Genomic DNA, 27,420 nt, shown 5'->3' with positions numbered 1-27,420 from the left:
GAGGCGGCGGCCGGGACCATGGCGACGGGCGGCGGGCAGGGCCTGCCCGCCCTGCTGCTCCTCCTCCTCCTCCGGCTGTGCCAGGCAAGTGCGGGGCGCCCGGCGGGGCCGGCGGGCGGGGGGAGCCGTCCCGGGCGAGCCGGCCCCGTGACCTGGCCCTCGGGGCCGCTTTCTCCCCGCAGGTGAGCGGCCGGGAGCCGGCCTGTCCCCGGCCCTGCGGCGGGCGCTGCCCGGCCGAGCCGCCGCGCTGCGCCCCGGGGGTACCCGCCGTGCTGGACGGCTGCTCCTGCTGCCTGGTGTGCGCCCGGCAGCGCGGCGAGAGCTGCTCCCCGCTGCTGCCCTGCGACGAGAGCAGCGGCCTCTACTGCGACCGCGGCCCCGAGGACGGCGGCGGGGCCGCCGGCATCTGCATGGGTAGGTGGCGGCGGGCGGGCCGGGAGCGCCGGGGCTGGGGACCGGCGGGGCGTCCCCCGCCCGCGGCTGCCCTCCCGGGGCGGAGGGGAGACCCTCGGCGGGCCGGGGCTGTCCCGCTCCTCCCCCGCCCTCCCGCAGGCGGAGCGGCTGTTGCTCGGGACTGGCGGCGGGAGCGGCGTGCAGCGGGGCCCGCTCGGGCACTGGCGGGACGGCCGCCGCCGTGCTTCGGGAGGCGCGGGGCGGGCGCCGAGTGCCCTCGGGCTCAGTGAAATGCATTCGCGTTTCTCACCAGTGCTGGAGGGAGACAACTGCGTGTTTGACGGGATGATTTATCGCAACGGGGAGACGTTCCAGCCCAGCTGCAAGTACCAGTGCACCTGCCGAGACGGACAGATCGGCTGCCTGCCCCGCTGCAACCTGGACCTGCTGCTCCCCGGCCCCGACTGTCCTTTCCCCAGAAAAATCGAAGTCCCTGGAGAGTGCTGTGAGAAGTGGATCTGTGACCCTAAAGATGAAGTGATTTTGGGAGGTTTTGCGATGGCTGGTGAGGAAACTAAAACTAATTATCGCAGTCGTTGTGAGGAGGAGGTGATATCATACTGGAAATAGTCATGGGGTTGCCACATTTTAAGACGCATTGTTTTGTGCGGTCGGTTTTTTCTGCTCTTTTTTATCATCTAGAGCCACTAGTGAGTATACAGCGGTTATGACTAAAGGCAGAGCTCGACGGGTAAAGGGAGAGATACTCAGAGGATGAATGTGCATAGCAGTTTTAAAAGGTAGTTAACTTGAGTTAGTTCCCAGTTCTGAAATTGTTGTTTATCTGGTACAGGGTAGTTCAGTGAGTGGAATAAAACAGTGGCAAGCTCATAATTCTCCAAACATTATTTTCACCCACAGATCAAAGCTGCAGTCTTGCTAGTTGCTCTGAAAGAGTATGTTGCATGATAAATATTATTCTAACAGCTTAGTGTACAAGACATTTTTTTTCCCCTTAAGTTTCCCAGCTATTACAAGTGGTCAGCATGGTAGCTAAAATGCCAACAAATTTCTGCCTGTCTGTGCTAGAACTCTCATCATTATTGTTGTCCTCAAAAGCATTATGAAGTGCCTGGAGAAGCATTGATTCCACAGTGAGTGGATCCGAAAAAAAAAAAAAAAATCCCATTCGAAAATGCAGAACTCATAAATGGCTTTTGTAATTAAAAAATAAAGCTACATAATAATTTCCACCTATTTTCTTACTGAATTAAGTCAACATCCCCTTTAAATTAAACTATTAGTTCAACATGAATTTTCATAAGCTACTTTTACTGAGAGTTGAGAGCACTGAATTCTCTTCCAGTCACTGCTTTTTGTGGTCTTAAGCAGTTAGTTATGTTGAAACTTAGCTGATCGATTTGAAAAACAAGGAAGGATCCAGGAAGAAATGCTCTAGTAACTTGTCGGAGTGCTATGAAGGTTCAATTGTAAGGCACATAAGGCTTAAAGAAAAAGCTTGCCACCTTTCTACTATTTTTCCTGTTCTTTGATTTGTTTGACAGTGACAGGCTAATCTGTAAAATGACTACAGATAGATTGTCTGCATTCTTTCTAGCAATGGCCATCCCTTTTGGGAGGCCACCTTTATTTGAGCTTTACCATGCAAAAGGCAAAAATGCTGTTGTAGAGGAGCTTAATGGTAAGAGCTGTGGCTAACAGCTCAGTCATGTTACCTCATTCTGTTTACTCTTGTGATAACCACTGACTCAGACTATACAGTTAACAATATTTGCATAATACAGCTCAACACTGCCATAAGGGCAGGACAATGATCAGAGCTGGCTATGGCTAGTAGCTGTGATAACTGCTGGAAATTACTTCTTTCCTCCCTCCCCACCACCACCCTGGCTATAATATGTCAATAATTGATAAGATCGGGTGACTTTGTGACTCTGGGAGTAAAGGACTTTACTTCCATGCTGTTTATTAGTTTAGATAAATCATTCAGCCTCTCTCAAATCATATCTAATGTAAATATTTTCATGACATAGCTTTAGAACAGGTATGTGATGTATTTCCATTGGAAAAAGTGAGGAATAAAGAGTTATTAGAGTTCTAAATTGGTAAAAAAAATTGGCAATAATTCTTCCAGATGTGGACTTGAGTGAACTGAAGCTGAATGCTTTGCTGATTACACTGATGTGCACTTTTCTGTAATTTTTAGATGTAGGAAGCTGCCATCCAGGCTCCTAAAAAGGCAGCTTTTAAAATTCCTAAATCCTGGCAAAAGCATGGATTTTGGACCTTTTTTTTGTCTCGTGTGTTTCTTCCCAGATGTAGTAGAGCTCAGTTAGATACTGGGTTTTCACTGGAGTTTTTCTTATACTAAGGTTCTGTGGGGTTTTCTCTCCAGCGTACAGACAAGAGGCCACACTTGGGATCGATGTGTCAGATTCAAGTGCCAATTGTATCGAGCAGACAACAGAATGGAGTGCTTGTTCCAAAAGCTGTGGAATGGGCTTTTCCACCCGTGTTACCAACAGAAATCAACAGTGTGAGATGGTGAAGCAGACACGGCTTTGCATGATAAGACCTTGTGAAAATGAAGAGCCATCTGATAAGGTATGCTGCAAAGAGTGGCAGGGGAGCAGGATCTCTTCAGCTGTAATTCCCAGGTTGCAGTATTATGGTCTAGAATGCCCCAGATGCAAATGTACGTAAATACAACTTTTAGCATGTGTGCCACGAGCCCAGTGTTTTTGGAAAGCATCAGGCTTGCTGTGCTTGCTCAGCAGTTTTGTGCTGCACCTCCAGCAGGTCAAGGGAGGTGATTCAGCCCCTCTACTCCATTCTGGTGAGACCCCACCTGCAGTGCTATGTTCAGCTCTGGGGCCCCCAACATAAGAAGGACATAGACCTGTTGGAGCAGGTCCAGAGGAGGGCTACAAAAATGATCAGAGGGATGGAGCACCTCTCCTATGAAGACAGGGTGAGAGAGTTGGGGTTGTTCAGCCTGGAGAAGAGAAGGCTCTGGGAAGACCTTATTGCAGTTTTTCAATACTTAAAGAAGGCTTATAAGAAAGATGGGACAAAGTTTTTATCAGGGCCTGTTGCAATAGGACGAGAAGTAATGGTTTTAAACTAAAAGACGGTAGATTTAGACTAGAAATAAGGAAGAAACTTTTGATGATGAAGGTGGTGAAACACTGAAACAGGTTGCCTGAAGAGGTGGTAGGTGCCCAGTCCTTGGAAACCTTCAAGGCCACGTTGGACAGGGCTCTGAGCAACCTGACCTAGTTGAAGATGTCCCTGCTTATTGCAGGGGGGTTGGGCTAGATAACCTTTAAAGGTCCCTTCCAACCCAAACTATTCTGTGATAATTTGAGCCATCCCAAATGGATCAGAGAATATTGCATGTACAGACTATTTTGACAGCTCACGCAGTCTGATTTCTTCCACAAATGCAATTGTACTGCCTGTATGTATACTTCAGAGCTGTGTGAAATACTGCAAAACCTGCTTGGGTAAATGAAACTTAAAATTCTTATGATGCGCTTTCCAAAAGTGAATCCAACACGGACACTTCACATGCAGTAAATGTGTATCTAAGGGAGCTGACTTTTTTGCTGTTTCTAAACATTATAAAAGTGTTACTGTAAAGGAGAATAACATGTAGCCAAGTAAGAGGACCATCACTTTGTGTAATGTTCTGAGTGTTGGAAGGCATTACTAAGGCCTTTGCTCAATATTCTGCAGTTTCAAATACTGTGTTTTGAAAAGGATATGAAACATTTGTGATACTAACAAGGGGGGGGACTAAAAAGAATGATCAGAGTTCTAGAAAACATGTTCTGCTAGGGAAAAATTGATTGAACTGAACTTTTTCTGAGTGCAAGATAATAGAGGTGCATTCTCATGACTGTGTTCAGATGTTGCAGCCTGTTCTGAGTCCGTGGGGGATGCAGTAAGAAATGGTGAGTTTAGACTGCATAAAAATTAAAACATGAGTGAAATCCTTGCAAGCAGTAAGAATAGTGAGCTGTTAGGATTGCCTGGGGCAGATGTGGAGTCTCCGTCACTGAAGATTTCCAAGGACGAGCTAGACAACCATTTGTTAAGAATAACAAGCTGGTTCTGCCTTGAGTCACAAGAATGCGCTGTGACTTTTGATGTTCGTTATAGCCCTCTTTTTTTCCCCTGAATCTAGTACTGTAACTTGCTCATTTGGCTTCCTGATTCTCTGACAGAACTACATTAGCCTGAGAAATTTTTCAATATAGTTTCATAATGAACGTTGGTTTGTCTTGTTTCAGATGAGGAGAGGTGGCTTTAATTATTTGTCATTTATTACTGGCCTAATAACACACTGGTGTCAAAGGGCAGATCTTGCAGGTGTTAGCTGTAAGTAACTACTGAAGGAGCTACAGAATCTTACTGCTGTTGAACAAGCAAAGGCAACAAATTTAAGTTTCAAGAGTAGACCTATATCCTTGTATGTCAGTTTTTAACTTTCAGTCATGCAATGATGTATCTAATGGCTCTTCATATTTCTCTTAGAAAGGGAAGAAATGTATCCGAACAAAGAAGTCCCTGAAAGCTGTTCGCTTTGAATACAAGAACTGCACTAGCGTACAGACATACAAACCTCGTTACTGTGGCCTCTGCAATGATGGGCGATGCTGTACCCCACACAACACCAAAACAATTCAAGTCGAGTTCCTCTGTCCTCAGGGCAAAGTCCTAAAAAAGCCAATGATGTTGATCAACACATGTGTCTGTCATAACAACTGTCCTCAGAGTAACAATGCTTTCTTCCAGGCATTAGATCTGACATCTAGTGAAGCAAAAATTTGAAAAGCATAAATTAGGTAGCACAAAAGGTATAAACAGTTTATACAAAACTTGACCCACGATCAGGTGAATGTAACAGTTGCATATGTAAAATATCTAAGATGTTTTTCAAAACAGTCTAGGTGCTTTCTTTTTTTCCCATAGTTTATTAAATACCTCGTTTTACATTTTTCCCCTCCAAATGTCTTTTATTCACTTGAATGAAATTTTGTACCTTGGACAGAGCCTTCTTTTTTTCTTGACGGTGGCATAAAGATGACAAAGCAAACAGGTAGACTTTCTCCTTGAGTTAAGGAGATCATGCCACAAGTTTCAGTAGCTGTAAGACTGGGCTTTTCAAAAGTAAATGCATTCCTTGGAGAATGCATGATACCATATCACATAAGCTTCCAGGTTCTTAACCTCACTTTGCATAATGTATATAAACACTTAATCAGTGTTCTTTTTCTATTCTAATGAAACTGTTTCTGATGACAGTAAAAATCTTACTGATGAAAGTGTTGCATTCTTGTATCTTATCAAATACCTTCCATCTATACCTCCGACTTTGAGAATTATGTTTGCACATAGCCCCTGAAATGACATAGCTAAGATCTCTTATCCTGAAGTATAGCAGATTGATAGCTGACAGCAATTAAATTTCTCTTTGGTAACTTCACTAGCAGTCTAATCCAAAACCCACTGAAGTCAGCGTCTTAGGAGAACTTGGTTCTAACCAATGTGAGTCTGCAGATACAACTATTTGGATGCAAAACCAAATTTTTGTAAATTTCTCTAAAATACTAACTGTATCATAGGGTGCTTCATTTCTTACATGTATATGTAAATAGAAACTGTATATATTGTAATATAACTTTACTAAGTAAATAAACTATGTGATTCAAAATATTTTTTCCTAAAGTTGTTTAACTTAAACTACCAACTTTTCACAGCTAAAAGCAATGGGAAGAAAAAGGATCTGCATACTCCTAAAATCAAAAGACCCTATCTTGTGATGTTCTTGGTGTACCTCTTCCTAATCACTGCCCTAGCATGCAGTGTCTTGGTGCAGAAAAGGATGAATAATCTGAGACACACATTAGAAGGGAGATTTCTTTCAGAATAAGTTAGCCTGGGACATAGGATGATGTAAATAAGTTAGCTTTGATGTGATGTACCCTGAAACATAGTGGTGCTGGGGAAGAATATGTGATCTCGAGTTTGGGTTTGGGTCTGAAGAATTAACAAAGTTTAATATGGTCTTGCAGCATTTCAGTGTCACAGAAGCGGCCTGTGATGCTGCCTATGCTAGATATTGTTCGCAATTTCCCCAAGAAATATAGAGCCTGAGGGTGGCGGTTTTGCGTATGTTAAATCATGTATGTAACAGGATTGGTCAAATGGGTCATAAATACAGTTGTACAGGCATTCAGCTGCCTAGACTGTGGGACCAAGCTTAGTTTGGTGCATGTCTATGTTAAGAGATACCAGAATAGTACTTAGGCCACAACCATTCTATAATCACGTGGTAGGAAACAAGTCTCGAGAATAAAAGGCAGAAGGCCACATCCAAGCATATTCGGCCTAGCATCCTCCTTCCCTGGAGGAGATAGCAACCTCCAGTCTGGCAATACCTAAGATACACACAGGTGGAATTCAGCTCCAGGTTAAGACTCCTGAATTTGATATCTACACGTAGACATCTAAATGCCCATTTTAGCCAATGAAGCCTAAAGGAAAATTAACTGTGAGCAAGTATAAACAGCCAAAGATTTTTTAGTAACTTTTAACTCATCCTTGGAAGTATGAGGTCCTGGTGCTAAAACCCATAGTGTTCCAGTTAAGACTAGATAGATCTTGGGTCCTCACCCTGGGCTCTTGCATCGCTTTCCCCACTAACTGTGCCAATGATAAATTTCCTTGTAGTCATTGCTATTGTTATCAACACATCCCTGCCCACCTTATGCTGTTCAAACATCTGGAACAAGACTAGTCTTGCCCCTCATCAGAAGCGTGCTCATGCATACATGCAGACTCCCTGCCCTTGCACTTGTTAATGCCTAAAGGTTATCTAGCCCAACCCCTCTGCAATAAGCAGGGACATCTTCAGCTAGGTCAGGTTGCTCAGAGCCCTGCCCAATGTGGCCTTGAAGGTTTCCAAGGACTGGGCACCTACCACCTCTCTGAGCAACCTCTTCTAGTGTTTTACCACCCTCATCATAAGAAGTTTCTTCCTTATTTCTAGTCTAAATCTGCCCTCTTTTAGTTTAAAACTATTACTTCTTGTCCTACTGCAGCAGGCCCTGCTAAAACATTTGCCCCATCTTTCTTATAAGCCTTCTTTAAGTATTGAAAAGCTGCAATAAGGTCTTCCCAGAGCCTTCTCTTCTCCAGGCTGAACAACCCCAACTCTCTCACCCTGTCTTCACAGGAGAGGTGCTCCATCCCTCTGATCACTTTTGTGGCCCTCCTCTGGACCTGCTCCAACAGGTCCATGTCTCTTTAATGTAGAGAGTTTATAAAGTTCTGGATTTGCACTCCAGCAATCTGAAGTGGTGGGAAATGCTGAGTGCTGGAGAGCATGATGCCAGGACTCCTCTAGGTGTCTGGGGTAGTGATTAAGGAAGAGGTTAGAATCTAGAAGAGAAGGAAGAAGGATTATTTAAAACTACTTTCACTTCACATCTCTATTTGCTCTCCCTGAGAGTCAGGCTGTTTTGTGCAATGCTTTTCTAATGTAATACAAGCTATTGAGTATTTCTCAGGATCATCTTGCAAATTACATGCATCTTGATTTGCAAGAGACACATCAGCTACTGAGCGATGCAGCATTTGACTGTCTGAACAAATTTAAACAGTCTTTGGATTAATAAAGCCCAGCTAATCCTGAGCCAGAAGCAATTAGAGCGCAATGCAGTCAACCGCTGATATACTAAGAAGTAAAATGGTTCACTCAATCACTTTATTTTGACAGCTCCTCTAGTCCTTTCACACCCAAAGTTATTTATACTTGTGCACCAGTTTATCACTGTTGCATTGCTTCTCCTTTATACCTGTGCTTTCCCTTCATGCTATCTAGATTTTCACATAATTCCTTATGTTTACCTTTTATTGGCTCATATAAAGCATAGATACCAGGGAGAAGCAGTTCAGTAAGAGCTTCCACTCTGCAGGCAGGTTTGAAGAGCTTATCTGGGATATGAACCCACAACTCCGTGTACATTAAGAGCATCCACTACTCTTAGGTTTGTGGCTTTTTCCCCTCCAGAGACAGGAGTTTAGCTTGAAGAGACATAAACCCAGCTTCCTGCTGAGACAGTTCTTGTGGATCATCCACCATTTCCTTTGAGAAGGGGATTATGTGCGCTATGGCATACAAATTCATTTCTAACACAAGTAACTCCTTTTGTCTATAGGCAATTCCCCAGCACTTTAAACTACGGTCTCCACTTTAGTACACCCAGTGCCAAAATGCCCCACATAACCTTTCTTAGTGCCTCTCTCTGTGATCTCCACTTCTTCAACCCATTTTGTGAGAAGGGAGTTGCATTGTCACGAGCACCACAACCTTCACAGAAGAAAAGTGCTACTATGTTCAAATCCTTATTAGCTATCTTTATTAACGCCAGGACTATGTCAATCTCAATGTCTTCTTACGATGCTGTAGCATTGCAGCAGGAAAAATGTCCTTTGGAAGGGAACACAAATGTTTCCTCTGGACAAAAGGAACCAAAGATCTGACCCAGTTCTCCACTGTCTTTTAGACTATATACATAACACCAATTCAGTGGCTTTTTTTACCTCACTTGGTTTTTCATCTGGTATCAGTTTTGTTACATTCATTTAGATTTGTTTTACTTTAATATGAACAGTTACTAGCCTAGTCTTTGGGCCAATTTCAACCTGTTCCTGCAAAAGGTCATGACACCGATTTAATTAAAACACAACAGTGGTGTGTCAAATCTGTGACGTTTGTATACGTAAATTCCAATGATAAAATCCTGAACATTTCTGGTTTTAGTCTGTGATTTTCCCAAACAAGAAACGTTAAATTATTCAGATCGAGCAAAAAAAGCCAGCAATTCATTTTCATATCTCCAAGGATTCCCTTCTGAGGGTTTCAGAGAACATCACTCAACATTCAATGTATGGGTCCATGCATGATACATTGAATGAAACAAGCACAAAACATGCCAGTTGATTTGTTCATTCCATAGTCTCTGAACAAATTTACCTTTCTTTTTCTAGTACCAGCCAAGGACTGTCCCAAAAATAAGCTGGTTAGAAAACTTTTTAAAAATTTGTTTATTCATTTAATTTAACATCTTTTACTGTTAGCAACTGGTGGGCTAAGCGCACCTCCAGTAAGTGATATTGATGATAGCCAGTCTTACCCCCTACAGCACATACACCCAGTAGAAATGTTTGTAGCTACTTCCAGGACTGTTTAATCTCTGTAACTTCATCAAAGCAACATGGTTCTTGCATTTAATCTGCTTTGAGTTTGTCTGATGCAGCAATCAAAGATGTATTACAAATATGTCTTTTTTTTGCCTTCACTGACTACGTAAGGAGCCCAGCTGTCAGCCTCCTCAACTGATGCCTGACACTAGAGTGAAAACCTCACAGTGAGTAAAATTCTACAATTGATTTTGGTAAGATCGTGGCCTCATCCTTTCTGTTTTCCAGTATAATTTTAGGAGTAATATAACAAAAACTTCAGGCAAAATAGAATAGAACTTTTTTTTTCTTTCTAGTCCAAGTTATACTTTGTCTTGACTCTGTTTTTATTAATTTATAGGTGTGTGGGGAGATGGACGGGAAGAAATTTAGTTATTGTTTCTAGTCCTAGTATTTATATCTTACAACAAATCTGAACTTCATGGAATAGCACTGTATTTCTCTCCTCTGACAACTTACTACGTTGGAATTTATTTTTCTTCTTAATTTTTTTAAGTAATAATAAAATAATTCTTTTGTGCCAAAGGTTTCTGTACTAACTCTTGTTTCAAAAAGCCATTATAGTTATGCCTACCATGCTAAATTTTGTAATATGAGCATGCAGGCACAAAAATTATGGTGACCTGAGGGAAAATTCTGCTCGGATTTTATCATTACCAATTCCACCTATTCTATGATCAGAGATACTACACTGATATTAGTATATGCTGAGACCTACCATGTAGCTCTGAGAGGAACAGTTTACTTGCAAATTTCTATTAAAAGTTTTATATGTTTTTAAATCCCTGCAGCTAACACTGTTATTCCTATAATAGATAAAGTTAGAGCTAACAGCTTGTTTCTTTATGACTAAGCACATCTTTAAAATTTCATGTTCTCTCCACGGACTGTAGAGGGACCCCAGAAGCTTGCCTGCCAGTGATCTTGCTGGAGTAACATGAAATTAGTCTCACACTAAGCCTCTCCACTCAAAAGAAACAGTAGGGAATAGCTATTGTTGACCAACTGATTTAATTGAACAATTTGTAGATCAGCAAACATGAAAAATTACTTATTTATATCCCAAGAAGTAGTTTTATCTGCCTGGGACATGCAGATGGTCACATCAAAATAATGAAGAATAGTGTCCCACTGACCTAAAACACTTCAGTGATCGTGGATGTTGACCTGGTTGTCATTATTAGGCATTATGTTAGAATAAAATATTGCCCCCGAATTGCATTTCATATATTGCATTTCAGTTCATATAAGGAGACCTGTATCTCTGGTGTCCTAGGTTGTCTCTCCTCTTGTTTAGCCTTTCATTCTACCAGCATGTGCTGAGTCTGTTTTCCATGCTCTTCTATATTTTTTCCACGCTGTCCTCTATAAACGGCTCTTTTTTATCTCAGTTCTCAAATCCCACTCCTTCTCATTCACTTCTACAGTGCCCTCAAGTGGTAAATTAAACATGCATATCTCAGAGGCCTTCCACATTCACCCTATGCATCCTGCCTTCTACCTTTCTCCTTGAGTCTTGCAGCCCTTAGGGTACATATTATGTCCATTGTAGTTGGAAAAACATTTGCTGGGAGCCAATCAGAGCTTTTTGGAGCATAACAAATTTAATTTTGCAGAAGATAAAGGATAAAGGGTACTTTAAAAGATATAATAAAGGATATTCTAAAAAGGAAAAAGATGAAAAGATGTGTTAAATGGGGGGGGAAGATTTGCTCTCCTGTACCACTGGGTCTGGCTCATTAGAAACCCAGACTCAGCACCTCACATTGCCTAATTCAGAGCAATTCAGAAAGAAAGAATCTATCCATTAGTCCAAACAAAGACTTGAGCCTGCACATAACCCAGGACAGTGCTCTGACAATCAGGACAGAAAAATAAGCACATTAGCTCCTGTGGGAGGATCGCTAGTTGGGGTGTGTGTGTGTGTGTGTGTGTGTGTTTCTTTTTTCCCTCTCTGTTTTTAATTAAAGAATTGCACTTCATTAGAAATCTGGGTGTTTGTGCAAAAATAAGCAAATGCCAGAAATCCTTGCATAGACTGAGGCAGAATTAAATCCTCTAAACTGCCTTTGTAAACAACTATCACTGAAATGCTTGAAAAGTTATACCCTCACCACTTTGAAAAACTGCATCGTCGGACTGTAGCATGTTAGGCTGCCTGCTTCAGAAACAAAATGCACCTCTTCGGGGAAAAGAACCAGACTTCTAACATTGTGAAACTGTACGCCTTAGCAGTCTGCAGCTAATGTTCTCTGTGGGGTATGAGTTTGCGATTGTACATTGAACTGTTGTTTTCATACCAGGCCCATGCTGAGGGCTGCCTTCACCACTACTCCATGGCTTAGAGGGAAGATGAAAGGGCGCATCACTTGGGGTCAGAACTACAAGCAGCATTTCACTTCAAATTTACAATAAAACATGGATTTCGGTGGGATGGCCCAGTTCCCCTCCAAACCATGGAGAAGGGGGACACCTGGTGGCTACAGATCATTTCGTCTGGTCGATAATAAACTTTGGGCCTGCTCCTGAAAGTAGGGATGCACTCAGAAAGATGAGGCCAACTGGTGATATGTGTGACAACTGTCACTGGTTATGGGGACATTAACAGAAAGGGACAACGGAAGTCTGCAGGCTGTCCAACTTTTAAATTTATCTAAATTATTATTATTAACACTATGGTAGGCCTCAGACCCACCAGGGACCTTTTTTGCTTGGTGTAGATATACAATGCAGAAGAAAGTTTCTCATCCCAGAGATTTTCCAGTTAAGTGGTAAAGACACAAAGGATGAAGGGAAGGAGAGACCCTTTTCTCTGGTTAGCACTGAAGGCACTAAAAGCTCAAAATATATTAACAGCTTCCTCCCCACCACAATTAATTTGTGGTAAAAGCAGGAAATGAGCCCATTTCTCTTAAGTCACCATCTACAGCTTTAACCACAAAGGCTGTCCTCCTCCTTTTAGCTTTACCCTTTCAAATCCATCCTGCACTTCAGAGGATCATGTTGCAGAGGAAATGGAGCAATATGCTTTGTTTTTAGAGAACCAGAAAGGTCTCAGGCACCACATCAGAGCTTTACAGACTAGAAGGACAACGAGTTCTGGGAAAATGATGGTCTCAGGAATGGTGACGGTTCACTCCATCGTGAAGAGGCTGCTGTCTGTGTATGATATAGATATACTTAAGACTGTCATACTTTGACAGTTGATTGCAAGCCACCGTGTTTTGGATTACACATTGCCTGGCAGATTATGGCTTTGCATCTCTCTTCCTTGGGATGCTTGTGGAAGAAATGTTCATCTCTCACTTGGACGGACCATTAGTCAGCGTGGTTGCTGAATCTTTCCTCTTCCAAGCTGTAGTGAAAATTTTAGCTTACATATCAGTGTGAAAAAAAAACATTAAGCCTAGGGATGGGTATTTGCAGCCCATGTAAAGCAGCAAAACCATGACTTGGGAGAGAGACAGGAAAGACCAGGAGCTCCAAGACTGGGGAGTGAGTCCCTGCCCTGCTTCCCAGCACACCAAAAAAAGAGGAGAGGAGAAATTTCTGCTGCAACCTTCAGGCTTGCATAAAGTGGAAGGGGAGAGGGAAGAGCAAGAGCATAGTTTTGAGAGATAGAAAAAGCCTCAAGCCAGTTGCATCTATTACACCAAGTTCTTGAAGTATCTGTGCTCTTTTGTTTAAGCCGATTTGGGCTTTTGGTTCCTGGAAAGAGCTGATATGTTCTTTACTTAATTCACATTTGATTTTTTCAGCATTTTTAAGCCCCTGCCCTCCTACTATCCCCTCCCTCCCCCCCAAAAAAATCTGTTTAAATGCAAGTGCTAAGCTTTACCCATCTTTTCAATATGCCCATTAAAAGAGGCTTTTCAGATTTACCACGAGGGGGAGGCAGCTGAAAAATTATCAGACACCCACTCTTGAATCTCGTTTTTTTGTGAAAAACACAGGAACATCCACAAAAAAGTACAAGCACGTCTGTCTTCAAGCTTAGAGAACCTATTGACATTTTCATGGCTGATATCAATTCATATCCTTTTAAGTAATGTTTATTATTTTAATTTTTATTAATTGCAGATTAAAAAAAAATCAGCATTTCACAGAAGGAAATCTGCTAATGGATATTATGCTTTTACTTCTATATATGGAGTGAAATAATAGAAACAATTCCTCCAGAATTTAAATCTGTTTAATATGAAGTAGATCAAAGAAAAAATCTTTTTAGCTTTCAGGTCTGTTATAGTACACATTGAATCAAAAAATACATACTTGTACTAAAAAAGCAGCTGTTTTCTCTTTCTAATAATAAATTCTACAAATCTGTGTTCCCCAACCCAATTAATTTGCTGTGTGTCTGAAACAGAATTTTTAAGGACATAACTACCAAAACATGAAAAGTCTTAGAGCAATAATTAAGGTCACCAAAAACCTTCCACTGCCCACAGCACCAGCAGAAAAGGCAGAGAAAAAAGCCAAATGAGGCAGAGAGACATCAACTGCCTTCTCCATGTTCTCCAGCAGATCAGTGGCAGATCCAAAAATATGCAAGAAACACTAGAAAGGTATTTCTTAGATGGCTTTTCTTTTTTAAGTGATGAAAATAAAAGGAGGCTTCTCTGTCAGTCTCTCTCTCTGACATGACTTCAACAAGACATGGAGCATCCAAAGTCCAGGGGCAACATGAATGTAGAGCTATGAAAAGCAGCTGGGGAACTCTTTGGGAACACTAATTATGAACGTATGAGAAATGGTCTTCTCCCCAGTGTGAGACGCCAGTCTATCAAAGATTGGCATTCAATAGCAAGCCTGCAGAATAGGCCACCTTTGAAAGCTATAACGAATAACCTCGAAAGAAACCCTTATAAAATCTTAAACATGCGCAAGATACTAGCCAAGGGCTTAATAAAATACACAAGCCCCACACCAAAAAAACAGACAAAACAAACAGAAACCTATGGCAACTCCAAACATAACAAGATGGACCTCATAAGGAGGAATTAACAGTAAATCTCTCAATAACTTGCCTTTCGTGGCCAGAGGTCTGCTATCTCCCCAGGGTATGGAGCACAGAGAAACCAAATTAAACTGTGGTTATCTGATGTCTCTGGTGAGATTCACTTCGTCCCACGTCAGAGCTCAGTGGGTAGCTAAAGCCCAGGACTGGGAGTCAGAAAGTCTGCGTTCGCTTCCCAGCTCTGCCACAGGGTTGCTGTGTAGCACTGGTCTACTTAGTCAGACTTTGTTTGCCTCAGTTTCCATGGCATAAAAAGTCAGGGATTGCAACAGTGCTGCAGCGCAGGATGATGCTGCAAAGCCCAGAGCAGGGCTGCTCACACACCCGCCAGGTCAAGGGGGGTAACCGCTGTCAAAAGTGCTAGTTGCTAGATGTTCACCATCACATACTTTTTTTTGTTCTAAGGATTCCTGGCAGGGAAGGATGGCTTTCAGACCAGCCTTGCTCTATGGGTGGTGGATTAAGTGATTGCTGGAAGATGTGTCACTTCTTAATTGCAGGAGCTTGGTGTGCCTGCATGTTGAGTGGCGTGGTGAGGGGACGCTGCACAGCAGCACCCCGTCCCCGGAGTCCAAGGCCATGTTGCACAGCACGGCACTAACAGGACTGGACAAGGGGCTGTGCTCTCTCAGTACCCCACTGAGCTGCCTGATTGTGTTCTCCACCTATTACTGACCGTGAGTTGTTCAAGCTGCAGCTGTGCTGAGCTGCAGAGACAGGATTGTATCATATGGCAGATAGAAGGGGGAACAACTGTGTAACCTTTGTAATGTCACCACTGGAAAGGTATCTTCAACCCAGCAGTTAGTTGACACAGTCCACAGCCACGCCTACCCCAGACAAAGCACATTTTATGCCCCTTGCGATCTGTGCAGTTTAGAGATGGTGTCTCACAGCCTGGGGTACTCAATTTCATAGAAAAGAAATCTTGGAAGAAATTCTCAGACCATAGTACAGATCTATAATGTCACATGGCAAGGTCACATCCTATTAGGCACAGTCGTTTGCCGTATTACCACGAAATGAAAAACCCGCATCCGGCCCAATTTCTGTTGTAGGTATACATAACCACACAGTAAGGAATTTGCAGGAAGCCTGTGGGGAAGTGCAGGTCGCAGCCAAGGAAAGAGGGCATGCGGATGGCATGTAGGAACATGTGATCCTGGCACAACACAGGGACTTATCTCAATTAAACTTTACTTCAGATACATGGAGGAAAGTCAACAGAGTCTCACCAATGCACAGGAGATCGGGCAATCAGCCTGCAAAAATTCCTGCCACAGAAGGAAATATCTGTATTAAAAATTAAATAATTAAATATTATATATATATTATATATATTAAAAATTAAATAATTTTTTAAAAAGAACAATTAGCATTATTGCAAAGTCAAGCCCTCCCAATCTTGAAATCTGCCTGGGTGACATGTGATTCAACTAGGTTCCTTCACCAGTCTCATCCCTTATTTGCTTTAAGAGTTGAATCTCTTGAATGTTACAATCCCCACTGCAGAAAGTAACCAGGAACTCACATCTTACCTGAATCTGTGATCAGAGCAACTACTGTGAACCCCAAGAACACCCCTCTGAAGGTACTGGGTATATTGGCTATAACAGATGTGATTCCAAAAAGCAGCTGGAGGAGGCTCCATGATGACAAACCAAGATGACACGGGCCAAAGCAGTAGGAGCTGGTTTTCCCTTGCAGTCAGACAGGGAAGTAAAATGTGTGAGCCAAACAATCTATGCCACCTCTGAAATAAGGTGAAAACAGCCAGACAGGAAATGACATGGCTGTAGTGGAAATGTCCTTCTTGACTACAGACCAAATATGGGAAAAGCCAGTGACAGCTGCTTTGAGTGATCTTAGGAACATCATCCTGATTTCTCTGGGCATTTTCTCTCTGCCAGATCCACATTTTGTATCTCCAAGGTCTTCACCTCGTATTAACCCCAGCAAAGAGAAGTTAAAGGAAATGAGTGAGCAATTAATTTACAATGTTCTCATTGTCATCCTCAACATGGGACCCTTATATAGACCTTAGCTGGTTCAAAGCACTTCTAGTTTCTACAGCTTTAGGACACATGTTCTCTGATGGAAGTATGAATTAAGGCTTGAATTTGTCTCTTTGGAAAAAAATGAATTAAGTAACTTCAGACAGTTTTATTGCATTTAAATAGCCAAAATTACTTGCAATAATTGACAATCATGAAAATAGGCAGTGGTTATATGGATTGTAATCCAACATCTTGTGTTACAGAAAGTGCTTGCCATTATTTGTAGCATCAGTCACATGTTAGCTCCTCAGAGCCTCTTTTCACCCTCTGGCTTTTTTTGAAATGAGTTCTTCATAGGGCCTGCCTGAGGCCTTTGCTTTTACAAGGTCACTTTTAGATGTTTCTATGTTTCAGATGAAGATGTCTCTTACATTTCACTTCTAGGAATACAGTAGGACAGCATAATACAAGAATAGGAGTCTGGGAAACTAGAAGTGATAGAAATAAATTAATAAGGTGTCTGTGTCATCATCCAGTAGAAAGGATCCCAAGGATCACAGGAATCTTCACAAATTTTCCTGTATCAATAGAGGAGCTCTACTGAGGGGACGCTTCCCTTAAATTACTTTGGCAGCTGAGATTCAAGTAGTGAGGACCAGTCCTTCAGCCTTCAGGGCTCTCTCTGTTGTATGCCATTTGTGGGTCTGTTTTCCACTCTTTGATTTCACATTTTTGAAGTTGTTTGATATTTGCATCCAGAAAATCATTACAAGAGAATTGTATCAAGATGTGTTTTATTACACTTTACTTTTCCAGGCAGTCCTTCTATCCACCTCCCAAGTTCCAGAATCATACTGCATACATAAATAAGAAACAGGGTTGTGAAATCACGTCCAACATGATGTAACCCAGGCCCAACCTCTAAAGACTGTGTTGTTCAATCTGACTGACATCAAAAAGCAATGTAAAACTTGACTGCGATGCCCCCACAGTGCTGTGGGTAGCAAGCCAGCCTGAGCACAACCCTGTCACTGCATCTTATGATCTCTCTGCAGGGCAGTACTGTCTTGATCTGTATCCTGTAGGTCTCAAGAGCTCTGAATAAAAGCCAAAAATACAAAAAAAATATTTGTTCCTTTATATAGCAGGTCAGTATGTTAATTATGGTACAGGTAAAGATAACAGCATGGGAAAAAAAAAAAAAAAAAAGCCAATCAACCCCCAACTCAATGAAATTCTGTGTTCTCTTAAAATATACCTATAAGATTAGCCAAAATAAAGATTCATAGCATCTGGATCTTGATTTATGACTGGAATGAAGTTGTCACCAGAAGAAAATTTCTCCTAACATGTCTGTGCTATAGACATGTCTAAACTTTGAACCATTTTGGCTCTGAGTTTTACTGTTTCATCCCCCTCTGTCAAGAAACAGTATCAGACAGCACACACAAAGCAGGCACTTACCTAAAACAAAAATTGTAAGACTCATGGAAAACACTTTCTGAATATGACAGAGATGAAAATCTCACCATAAACTTTCTCCAAGTATTTTTCAAATATTTGTACCAGCACTTGGAAACAAACCGAACTACCTGTGCCTAGCATGATGGTGCCTGTACTTACAGCTCTGATGCAATATAGATCATGATAAATTATAATAACAATGGATCAATGTGAAATTAACTTCCACACAAAGATCTGGAGCTCTTGTAATGGGGATAGCACTTGTGCCTAACCAAAACCTGAAACTGACCTCAGGGACTTTGAAAGTTGCAAAGCCATTCAGATCCAGCAAGAAAACCACTGTGTTTTGAAGAACCTGTCATCTTCTTGGCTAACCAAAGAGCACTCCGGTTTGGGCCAAATCAAAATAGGATATTGGTCTGCACAGGGAGCCCCTATAAAGTGATTTCATACTGCCTTGCTTTACCGTCCCCAAATGCTAGTATTGTTAGGACATGTCACTCTTTTTATCACAGTAAGGTGCAGATGCTCAGTGCACTCGGCCCTGGCTTAGACCAGCATGGGGAGCATGCTGGTGAGCCTGGCTGATCACTCGGCAGTAGCAGCCCTGATCAGCCTCCAGAAAGACAAAACCAGTATCAAGGGACATTTGAATGAACCTGGGGGCTGGAGGAGCAGAAATAGGATGAAACTTTAAGGTATAAACACACAAAAAATATACGAATCAGAAAAAGTTCTGTAGAACCATAAAATTAATTAAGTTCCACTTAAAAAAGCAATCCCAGAAGAAGACATCTGAATTATCACAGACCAGTGGTTCATACATTTTCATATTAACATGTTTTGGCAAATACACATTTTCTGACCAAAAAAAAAAAAAAAAAAAAGCTTAAAAAATTTCCACGCAGCTTTATGAGACAGTACTTTGTGCCCCTCTGCAAACACACCTTTGTTCGTCCACCTGTGATCTCAGAAGGGCTAACACCTCCACTACGAGCCTGAGGGACCAAGACAGCCTTCTCTGGTCTAACAGAGACCAACAATCCTATAGAGCAAGGATTTAGTCATGAAAAGAGATTAGTTACAAAGAAGCATCTATGCAGCTTTTCAAAAATATTCTGGATTATGTTCTTAGTCATATGATTTAGTTTTAGGCAGCCCTGCAAGGAGCAGGGAGTTGGACTTCATGATCCTTATGGGTCAATTCCAACTTGAGATATTCTATGATTCAATGATTCGGGGAATTAAGAACAGTATTTGACAGAAAACATGGGATTGTGATTTGAGCACATCAGAGGAGGAGACTGACTGACATGTACCCTAGCTGTCACAGTGAGCAGCCAGGGATGTGTCATGGCAGATTAAATAGAGATATTTCTGTGAGTACAGAATATAACTGATATTCCAGGATTTAGCCACAACAGGTAAAAGATTTTTGGGAGGAACTGTAATTGATATGCATTTTTTCTTAAATACCCATTTTCATTAAAGGTGAATTTAAGCTAGAGAAGCTGGGAAGAAAACAGAGGAGGGGAATGCCTGCCTTACAGGACACTAGTAGAAGAGTCTGGGTTAGTCTGAACAAAACACTCGTGGAGAAAAACTATGATTACTCTCTATAAACACAGAAGAGTAGAACAAAAACCAAGAAGGGAAAGAGCTAATAAACTAAACTAGAAAAACTCATCCAAGAACACACAGGCACAGAGTGGCAATTAAGAAGTTTAGGCTGGAAATTTAAAATGGGCTCCTAACAGAGAAAGTCAGCGGCATATTCCAGTAGGAAGGGAAAAAAGCAGAAAACCCAATTTATTTCTAGGACAGTTCTTGTTAAATTCATTTGAACCATCTGTTTTACTGCAGTAGCAAAGGGCCTAAGTTCGAGGTTGGATTACTTTGCAAGCCTAGACATTGGACAGTCCTGGCTAGGCACAGTCTCACCAGAGGAAGCAGCTGGGCACTTCATTGACACCTGAGTTTAACTGGGATGGCAGAAATGGTCTTTTGCACCTCCTTAACCAAATCAGATGTTCAGGCTGAGGTACTAGCTTTGCTCTGGGACCACCAGCCAACAGTATAGCCACCTGTACACACACAATTGCAATTCTGCTTTCCTTCAGGTGACAACGGCAGGGGTGCTGCTCTCCTGTGTGTTATCTCTTAGCAGTGAAAACATTTGTCTGGGAAGCAGAATACACAGACTGGTGGGAACTCACCCTGACCCATGTTCAAGCAAGGGATAAGTACGACATGGCTCAGCAAGACAGAGAAGGCAAGAAGAGGTCTGAAGTCTGTGGGCAGAAGGAACCATAGGTCATGTCCCTGCTCCCGGGAGTCTCTTGTAATGGTACTAGACATTGGGTAAGATATGAAAACAGCTCTGGGAGCAGAGAGGGGAAGCCAGGCCATTTCCTTCCCAGCTACATGCCCTCTGCCCCGGACTAAAAGGTCATGTTTGTGCTCTTCCTCTCCTCCAATGCATCCTGAATTCTTCCCTGCAGTTTCTCCAAGAGCAACGCAGCTTGCTCAGTCCAGAATAGTCTAGAGCTGGTGACTAAGAGACTCCCGTTTGAGTGGAGCCATGGTTTTGAATGATTGACAACTGTTGTAACCACCAAGGCAGGGGAGGGGAACTAGCCTTTGCTGAAGGTATAGCCTTAGGCTACTCCTATTTGCTAGCTGACAAATCTGTAAACAACTTTCATTAAGAGCTATAAGCCTCTAGCCAGAGTTTATAAAGATGAAGCCGCCTTGTGAACAGATCCTTTCCTTTGCCTAATCTTAAAAATCCTGCCTAAACTCAGGTACTTTCACTTTTACAGAATTTCCCAGTTTTTAACCTAAGGAAGCAATAAAAGCACCAACAGAGCTTCCCAAAGAAAATAAGGTTCATCTCCTTATTTACTCATCTCAACTTAATCTCCAGGAACAGACTGCAATGACTATCTCTCCAAAGTCTCTCTGGTACACAGCTCTATCCCCTACATCTGCCCAATTCTCACTTCAGGGAATGAAATGTGAAAAGCACCCTTCTTGTTTTCCTCCCAAAATTCTACAGGTTTTGGGGCAAATACTTCTGATACTTCTGATACAGTGACTACATATGAAATGACGAGCTAAATAAATCATAAACTGGAAAGAGCAGACCACTAAGAATTATTTGTCACTACTTCATGATATTTTTATTTTTAAAACTGACAAGCAGAGCAGACAATGCAGCTCCTAACACATGAAAGGAGAGGACATGCTGTAACATTTAACTTCAGACAACATAACACAAATAGACTGTTGGTCTGCACGACTGTTGAAGCCAGCGTTTCCAAACTTTTAGGGTAATGGGACCACCATTAATGCTAAGACTCTTTTGTGGACCACCATGTACCCTGTATCATCAAACTTTTAATTGAAAACATGACAAAGCTGTTCAGTTTGGTTCTGCAGCCCAGCTGTGGACCACTTACCATAAGCTTGTGGACCACCAGTGGTCTGCAAACCACAGTTTGGTAACTATTGGTCCGAGCGACTCAAGGCTAGAAATGTGCCAGAAAAAGCAATAGTAGGGTACTAATGTAATTACAAATATATTACACATAACTAACCATATGGATACAGAGCTCTTTATACCACCCGCAGCTTTCCATGTGGGAACGCAGTTCCAGCTCCTGATTGTCTTCTTACTAATGCCTCCCGTACAGTGTAGTTTTTGCAGCACGTCCTGGGACTTGTTTACACGCATGAGCTTTGTGCCACAGCCAGTAGCTACAATTAAGGCATAATTATAAGTGGTAGGGCAGGGAGAAAAACTTGGCTACCAGTAAATTTCACAATCGACGGTTCTCCTACATCTAATAAAATAGTTTAATTGGGCTTCTTCTTGTTTGCCTCATTCTTTAACTAGTTGTGAGCCTGAGCTGTTTTTCCAAAGTCTCTGAGTCTTGTGGGTCTGTATTTTAAGTCCTGGTTCTCCTCCTCAATAGAGGAGGTGGAGCAGTGCAAACCAGAGATCTCTAGCCACAAATGACTACTTTGAGTCTTGCCCAAATAGAGTTTTCTTATATGTTTTAGGTATTCTTGAATTCTCGGTTTATGTTTTTAGGTCCATCCAAACTCTAAATACACATTGATCTTTGAATAGCAGATACTTGTTTAATATGCTCTAATATACATGCACACACACGTACACACATACACAGAGGGTTTATCTACAGGACACAGTGAGGTGCTGTGCAGAAATGCCTTAACTATCTCTAAATGACCTTGCTGGGGACTGCAGAGCACTGCACAGAGCCATACTCAGAAACCCGGTGGACCTTAAAGGACAGTCTTTTCATTTCTGGTGTCAGTGAATACCACAAGGTAGAGAAGTCCAAGTTGTCTCTAAACAAGCTTACTCAGACACTACAGTGTAGCCACAATCCCGTGGAGCAGTGAAGATATATTGTAAGTGACATATTCTTTACTACTAATACACTTTCAGGCTTCCATGGTGCCTTTGGAAAGGAAAATTCACATTCGTTCCTTAATCTTTCGTGGAGAGGTAAATTAGCACCATGAAGCTCTAAAGTCCCCAGGTAGCAACAGGCTTAGATTATGCAAAGTCCAAGGAGGCAAGAAAGGAGGATTTCAAACTGCCAGAAGGGGTGAGTGGGCCTCTTCGGAGCTCGTTGACGGTCTCTAAGGTGAACCCTTGCAAATGCAAATTTAAAAGCTCAGAAGACATTTTATGTAGAATTAGTCTTTGGCACTTTCTGATTTGAACTTGGTAAGACTCTGGACAGTATTTATGGCTGCTTGGGAAGCAAATGGCACATTATCATTTGGATACAGAAAGGTTGGGTCATTTGCTCTAAATTGCACAGCAAATGAGTGGCAGGGCCAAAAACCGAGGCAAGGAGTGCTGATTACATGTTCTGTTCTCTTGGCCCTGTGCCTGCATCCTAGTGCTGCAAAAGGAGTCTTTCACTTAGACAAACACAGAAGAGGGAGGGAGCAAGAGAAGAGTAAGATTAAAAACTCTGGAAAAGAGATTGCAGAGAGAAAGACATTGCATACCACCAGTACAAAGCTGTTTGTCACATGGAAACAGCAGCAGTTCTCCCAGGCCAAGCCTGTGGAGACAAATTTATCTCTTGTGCAACATTAGTGAAGGAAGGAGACAAAGTTACTTCAAGAATGGATTTGAGCCAGTAAACCAACTCATTTTTGTTTGGTTGTAACAGAAACTTGCCTTGTTCTTCTTTATCCCTGACCTTTTATTGAGTCTACTTTCATAAAAAATGAAAGTAGAGCTGGGCAAAGCTGTACTCTTGGAAAAAACATATATCAGCAGTACATGGCTTCACAAGATGGAAGAGCTATAGGAGGTTTGTTTTTTATATAAGGAAGATCAAGTAGATATACTTGGTTTACATAAACAGTATGCTGATGCTAATGCTTGCCATTGTCCATAGCATGCGCCACAATGTGCTGTTCTAACACTGCTCAGCCACCATGACTGAGAAATTAATGTGACACCTAATGAAACAATCCTAAGTCCCTCTGGGAAAAATGAGAATTTTTCTTCTTTTGCTTCCAGTGCTCAGAGTCATGCACAAGCCCTGCTTCCCGTGCTCGGAGCCAGCCTGCAGCAAGCTGCTTGTGCAGATGTGGAGCTGCATGAGGACACGTGGCCCCGCATGGGAGCGGGTGCCTCTTCACTCGCCAGCTCCCGCACGAAGGGCTGGCACTCCTCCACGGCGAGCTGAAGGCAAGGCAGCTCAGCTTCCAGGGATGCAATGGCTTCTGCAGCTTTGCAGCTCTCCAGGAGGAGATAGCCAGCTCTTACCTTCCTGACAGACATATACACATGAACTAGCATTTATACTTCTTTTTTTTTTTTTTCATGTTTTTCACAGACCGTTTTTGGAATCTGGGAGCTTATGGGTCTGAAATAACCCAAAGTCTGTTTTTCTCATGATACCTTAGGTCCTGCATGGAGGAAGCACAGCAAGAAGACGAGACCTAATCTCCTTTTATTTCATCCTGGAAGATCCTTGAGGAATTCAAAAAGTCTGTGAAAAACCAAAACCAAACAGAGAATGAAAAGAGAAGAAACCCACAAACAAAGAAATCCAGCTTTATTTGGGTTTCCCCTAAACACATGTTTCTCAACTGCACAGCACTGGTCACTGAGATGATATTTCCTCAGATGTCTTATGACTCATATAGCTACATAAACTATGTTTGCCATTCGTTGGGGCATGAAGTGGTGCTTATTTAGTTAATCTCTATCCCTCTGCATTCTTCTTACTTATTTTTCCCAGCTTCCTGACCAGTAACTCCTTCCATCTCTGACTATGCCCATCGGGAGCTTTCAGAATAAGGAGACTTACAAACTAGTTTTTTTCTCTATGACTTTATCTTCTCATTTCAGGGCAGGTTTTGGATGCAAGTGTTAGCTCTATTTTCCAAAAGAAAGTACAAGTTTCCATTCCCTTATTTTTCAAATTACCAAAGTCAAGTAAAAGGTACTGATACTGTTCTTGACAATGTAAAGCAAATGATCCCACTGTTGCTTTCATCCTTCCACTAAGCTTGTTATTGCTAGCCACTTTCTAATGCAAATTTCTCATGTTCCAATGCATTTAATGGGCATATCTGAAGCTGTGTTATTAGTGCATTGGAAAGTCATATGCCCATAAAACAGCAATGGCATCATCCAGTCACAGAGTATCTGGAGGTTCAGGTGCTGAAACAGGGACTATTTAAAGGAGTCAGATTAAGAAGTGGTCTGCAAATGTAGATACTTTCACAACAAAAAAAAATAGGTTTTTTCCTCCATCCTGTCCCAGTAACAGATTTAGTGTAGGGTCTCCCCACACGTTCTCCCCCATGAAAAGTGCCTCTGATGACCACCACAAATTTTCACGATAGTTTTCTCTTGAATTAGTTTTAATCCAGGGGAAAAAAAAAAAAAAAATCAGTTTCAGAAGAAGAAAAGGATTGAGCTCCCAAGGTGAAGTTAGTTTTCACTCTGCCAGGGAGATAACAAAGAACTCTCATTTTTAAAGTCCCTCTGTGGGACTTAGTGTTCCTATCAGTGTAGACAGGGGTCTTCAGATACACCTCCTGTCCCTAACACTAGAACAATACCAAGGAGATGCTCATACAGGGGACAGTGTATCATCTTGAATTCCCATCTCTCTCTGCTCCCTGTAGCACAACATGCCTGTGAGGTAGGGAAATGCTGATCCCCACTCCACAAGACAACTGTGGATGGCAAACGCCATCTTTGATATTCCTCATAGAAGTCTCCTGTCTAGGTGGAGAGAATTCTGTCCTTAAATCCAAAATCCCAGTTTGAGTAACTCCTTCAATCAGCAGCTTTTTGTTTTGGTGAGGGAGCTGCCCAGGCTGCCCAGGCTCTGCCACTTGGCACCTCAGTGCTCTGCTTGATCAACACCAAGTCACCAAACTCCTGCATAAACCCTGCTGGGAGCTGAAAACCACAATCCCCTGGACTGGACAGCCTTTTTTGAAGCCCCTTCAACAGGGGCATCTGGGCTCTGATGCACACCAACAGAATTACACCTTTCATAAAGTGCAGTTACAGTCACTTTTTCTGAAGAAGCAGCTACAGCATGGGGTACAACCACAACCAACCTTCTCTGTCTAGAGGACAAAGCATGTGTCCAGGAAGTGGGACCTGAGGCTGGAGACCTTCCTCAACCTGAAGTGATGAAAACCCAGAGCGCCTACTATAAAAAGCAGTCACCCTGATATCAGCCTAAAATCTAAGACAACTTTCTGAGGTCACCTCTGTGCATCATCAGCAGGCTAGGTTTGAATGGACAGAAAGACCAACCCTTGCAAATCTCAGTTTAGAAGACAGGCCTCATCCAGTATCAGACCCAGAATGGTGTTCTGCTCTTCAAGGACTGGCTCAGGGCTGCTCTCCACTTCATGCATTGTTTGGACTGAGCTGCTGAGGTGATTTGCACTCTCTCTCCACTGATGAGGGAGCTTGAACACCCATCTGAGTTTTCCCTGCCAGTCTTGGGAAAGTCACTTGGCCTTGCCATACCTTGCTGCAACCTCAGTGCATGTGCTGGGGGTCACACATGAGATCTGTAGAAGAGCAGGAGGCTGAAGATGGGCTGCAAAGTGGTCTTCTTTATCAAGACACAGCCTCACACTCACAATCCTGTGAAGTGTAATGACATGCAGTGACTTCTGTGACTAGAGACCAGACCAGAACATATTATCATATGTTATGATGTATGGCAGGCTATGACATATTATATGGGCCAGTCACCTGACTCAGAGAAGTGAAGCATCATCAGTCTTCATTTGACTCAGAGCTGAGGGCAGTCTTGTTTTTTGCAGGATCTGAACCAGTGACCTAAAAGTGAAAGTCTCTTTTTCCCATGCTAAAACTACTACTTTTTCCCATCCATGAGTTTTCATATTGGCTTCAAATCAACTGCTGCTTTAAAAAAAACATTTTGTTTGAATATTTTGAGGTTTAGAGAGGAGGGTTTTGGCTAACTGTACCAAAAAATAAAAGCCTAAACCAATTAATTGCTGAGAAATAGCAGTAAGCTTTAGTTGAATTTTTTCTAATAAAAAAGGAAAGAATTCTGAGGAGGATGGAATCAAAACAATGCACTACTCTCTTCCCATTTCTCTTACAAAACCAAGTTATGGTAAATTTGAAAAAACAGTCTGATTCGAAATAATTTAAGCAAATTGGTGTAAACTGTCATGTACAGCCATGTAAAGTCAAAAAGTGATGAGTACAGGGAATGTTTTGACATCTAGAAATCAGTTTTCATATTATTTAAAAAAAAGACAATATTTGCATGAAAAAAAAAAAAATGATAAGAAGTCATTCTGGAACCATAAGGTATTTCTTTTCAACAAAATCAACTTGCTTCATTTGATTAATAATGGCATACCAAATTTTAAAAACATGGTTTCAGTGCTTTTTAAACTAAAAAGTGAAACATTCCCTTCCAAGGAGGTCGAGCAATACTTTTCAAACTTTATCTAAATGGCTTGATTTATATTTCCCCAAAGCAAAACCTTTTCAAAATGGTCACTTTCTCAGGGAACATTTTTGATTTTTAAATTTGGAAAAATGGAAAAAAGTCTTTTGTTGGAAAGGTTTCAACCCATTCTCCTGATTTACTTAAGGCAGACTGAGGCACACCACCCATGCAAAATAGCCAAGCAACCCTACCAAGGTTAAAAGACCATGCAGCATGTACTGCTCAG

General features: G+C 42.0%; 1 protein-coding gene across 3 annotated transcripts; it reads left to right on the top strand.

The window, feature by feature from the left end:
- On the top strand, nt 1-24,308 carry CCN3 (cellular communication network factor 3). Of its 3 annotated transcripts, XM_074897593.1 has the most exons (6): nt 1-84; nt 183-414; nt 707-958; nt 2,810-3,018; nt 9,799-9,854; nt 24,130-24,308. In XM_074897593.1, exons 1-6 carry the CDS (start codon nt 19-21, stop codon nt 24,167-24,169), a joined length of 855 nt encoding a protein of 284 aa, XP_074753694.1. In that variant the 5' UTR covers nt 1-18; the 3' UTR covers nt 24,170-24,308. The 3 variants fall into 3 exon arrangements, with proteins under 3 accessions (XP_074753694.1, XP_074753692.1, XP_074753693.1); XM_074897591.1 differs by lacking the exons at nt 9,799-9,854; nt 24,130-24,308 and adding an exon at nt 4,954-6,116; XM_074897592.1 differs by lacking the exons at nt 9,799-9,854; nt 24,130-24,308 and adding an exon at nt 4,954-6,116 and having other exon boundaries at nt 19-91; nt 181-414.
- Nucleotides 24,309-27,420: the final 3,112 nt, after the last annotated feature.

This window comes from Athene noctua, chromosome 2 (assembly GCF_965140245.1).
Source record: "Athene noctua chromosome 2, bAthNoc1.hap1.1, whole genome shotgun sequence".
NCBI classification, from domain to species: domain Eukaryota; kingdom Metazoa; phylum Chordata; class Aves; order Strigiformes; family Strigidae; genus Athene; species Athene noctua.
The sequence above is the reverse complement of the archived record's forward strand: the minus strand, read 5'-3'. Positions and strand labels throughout refer to the sequence as shown.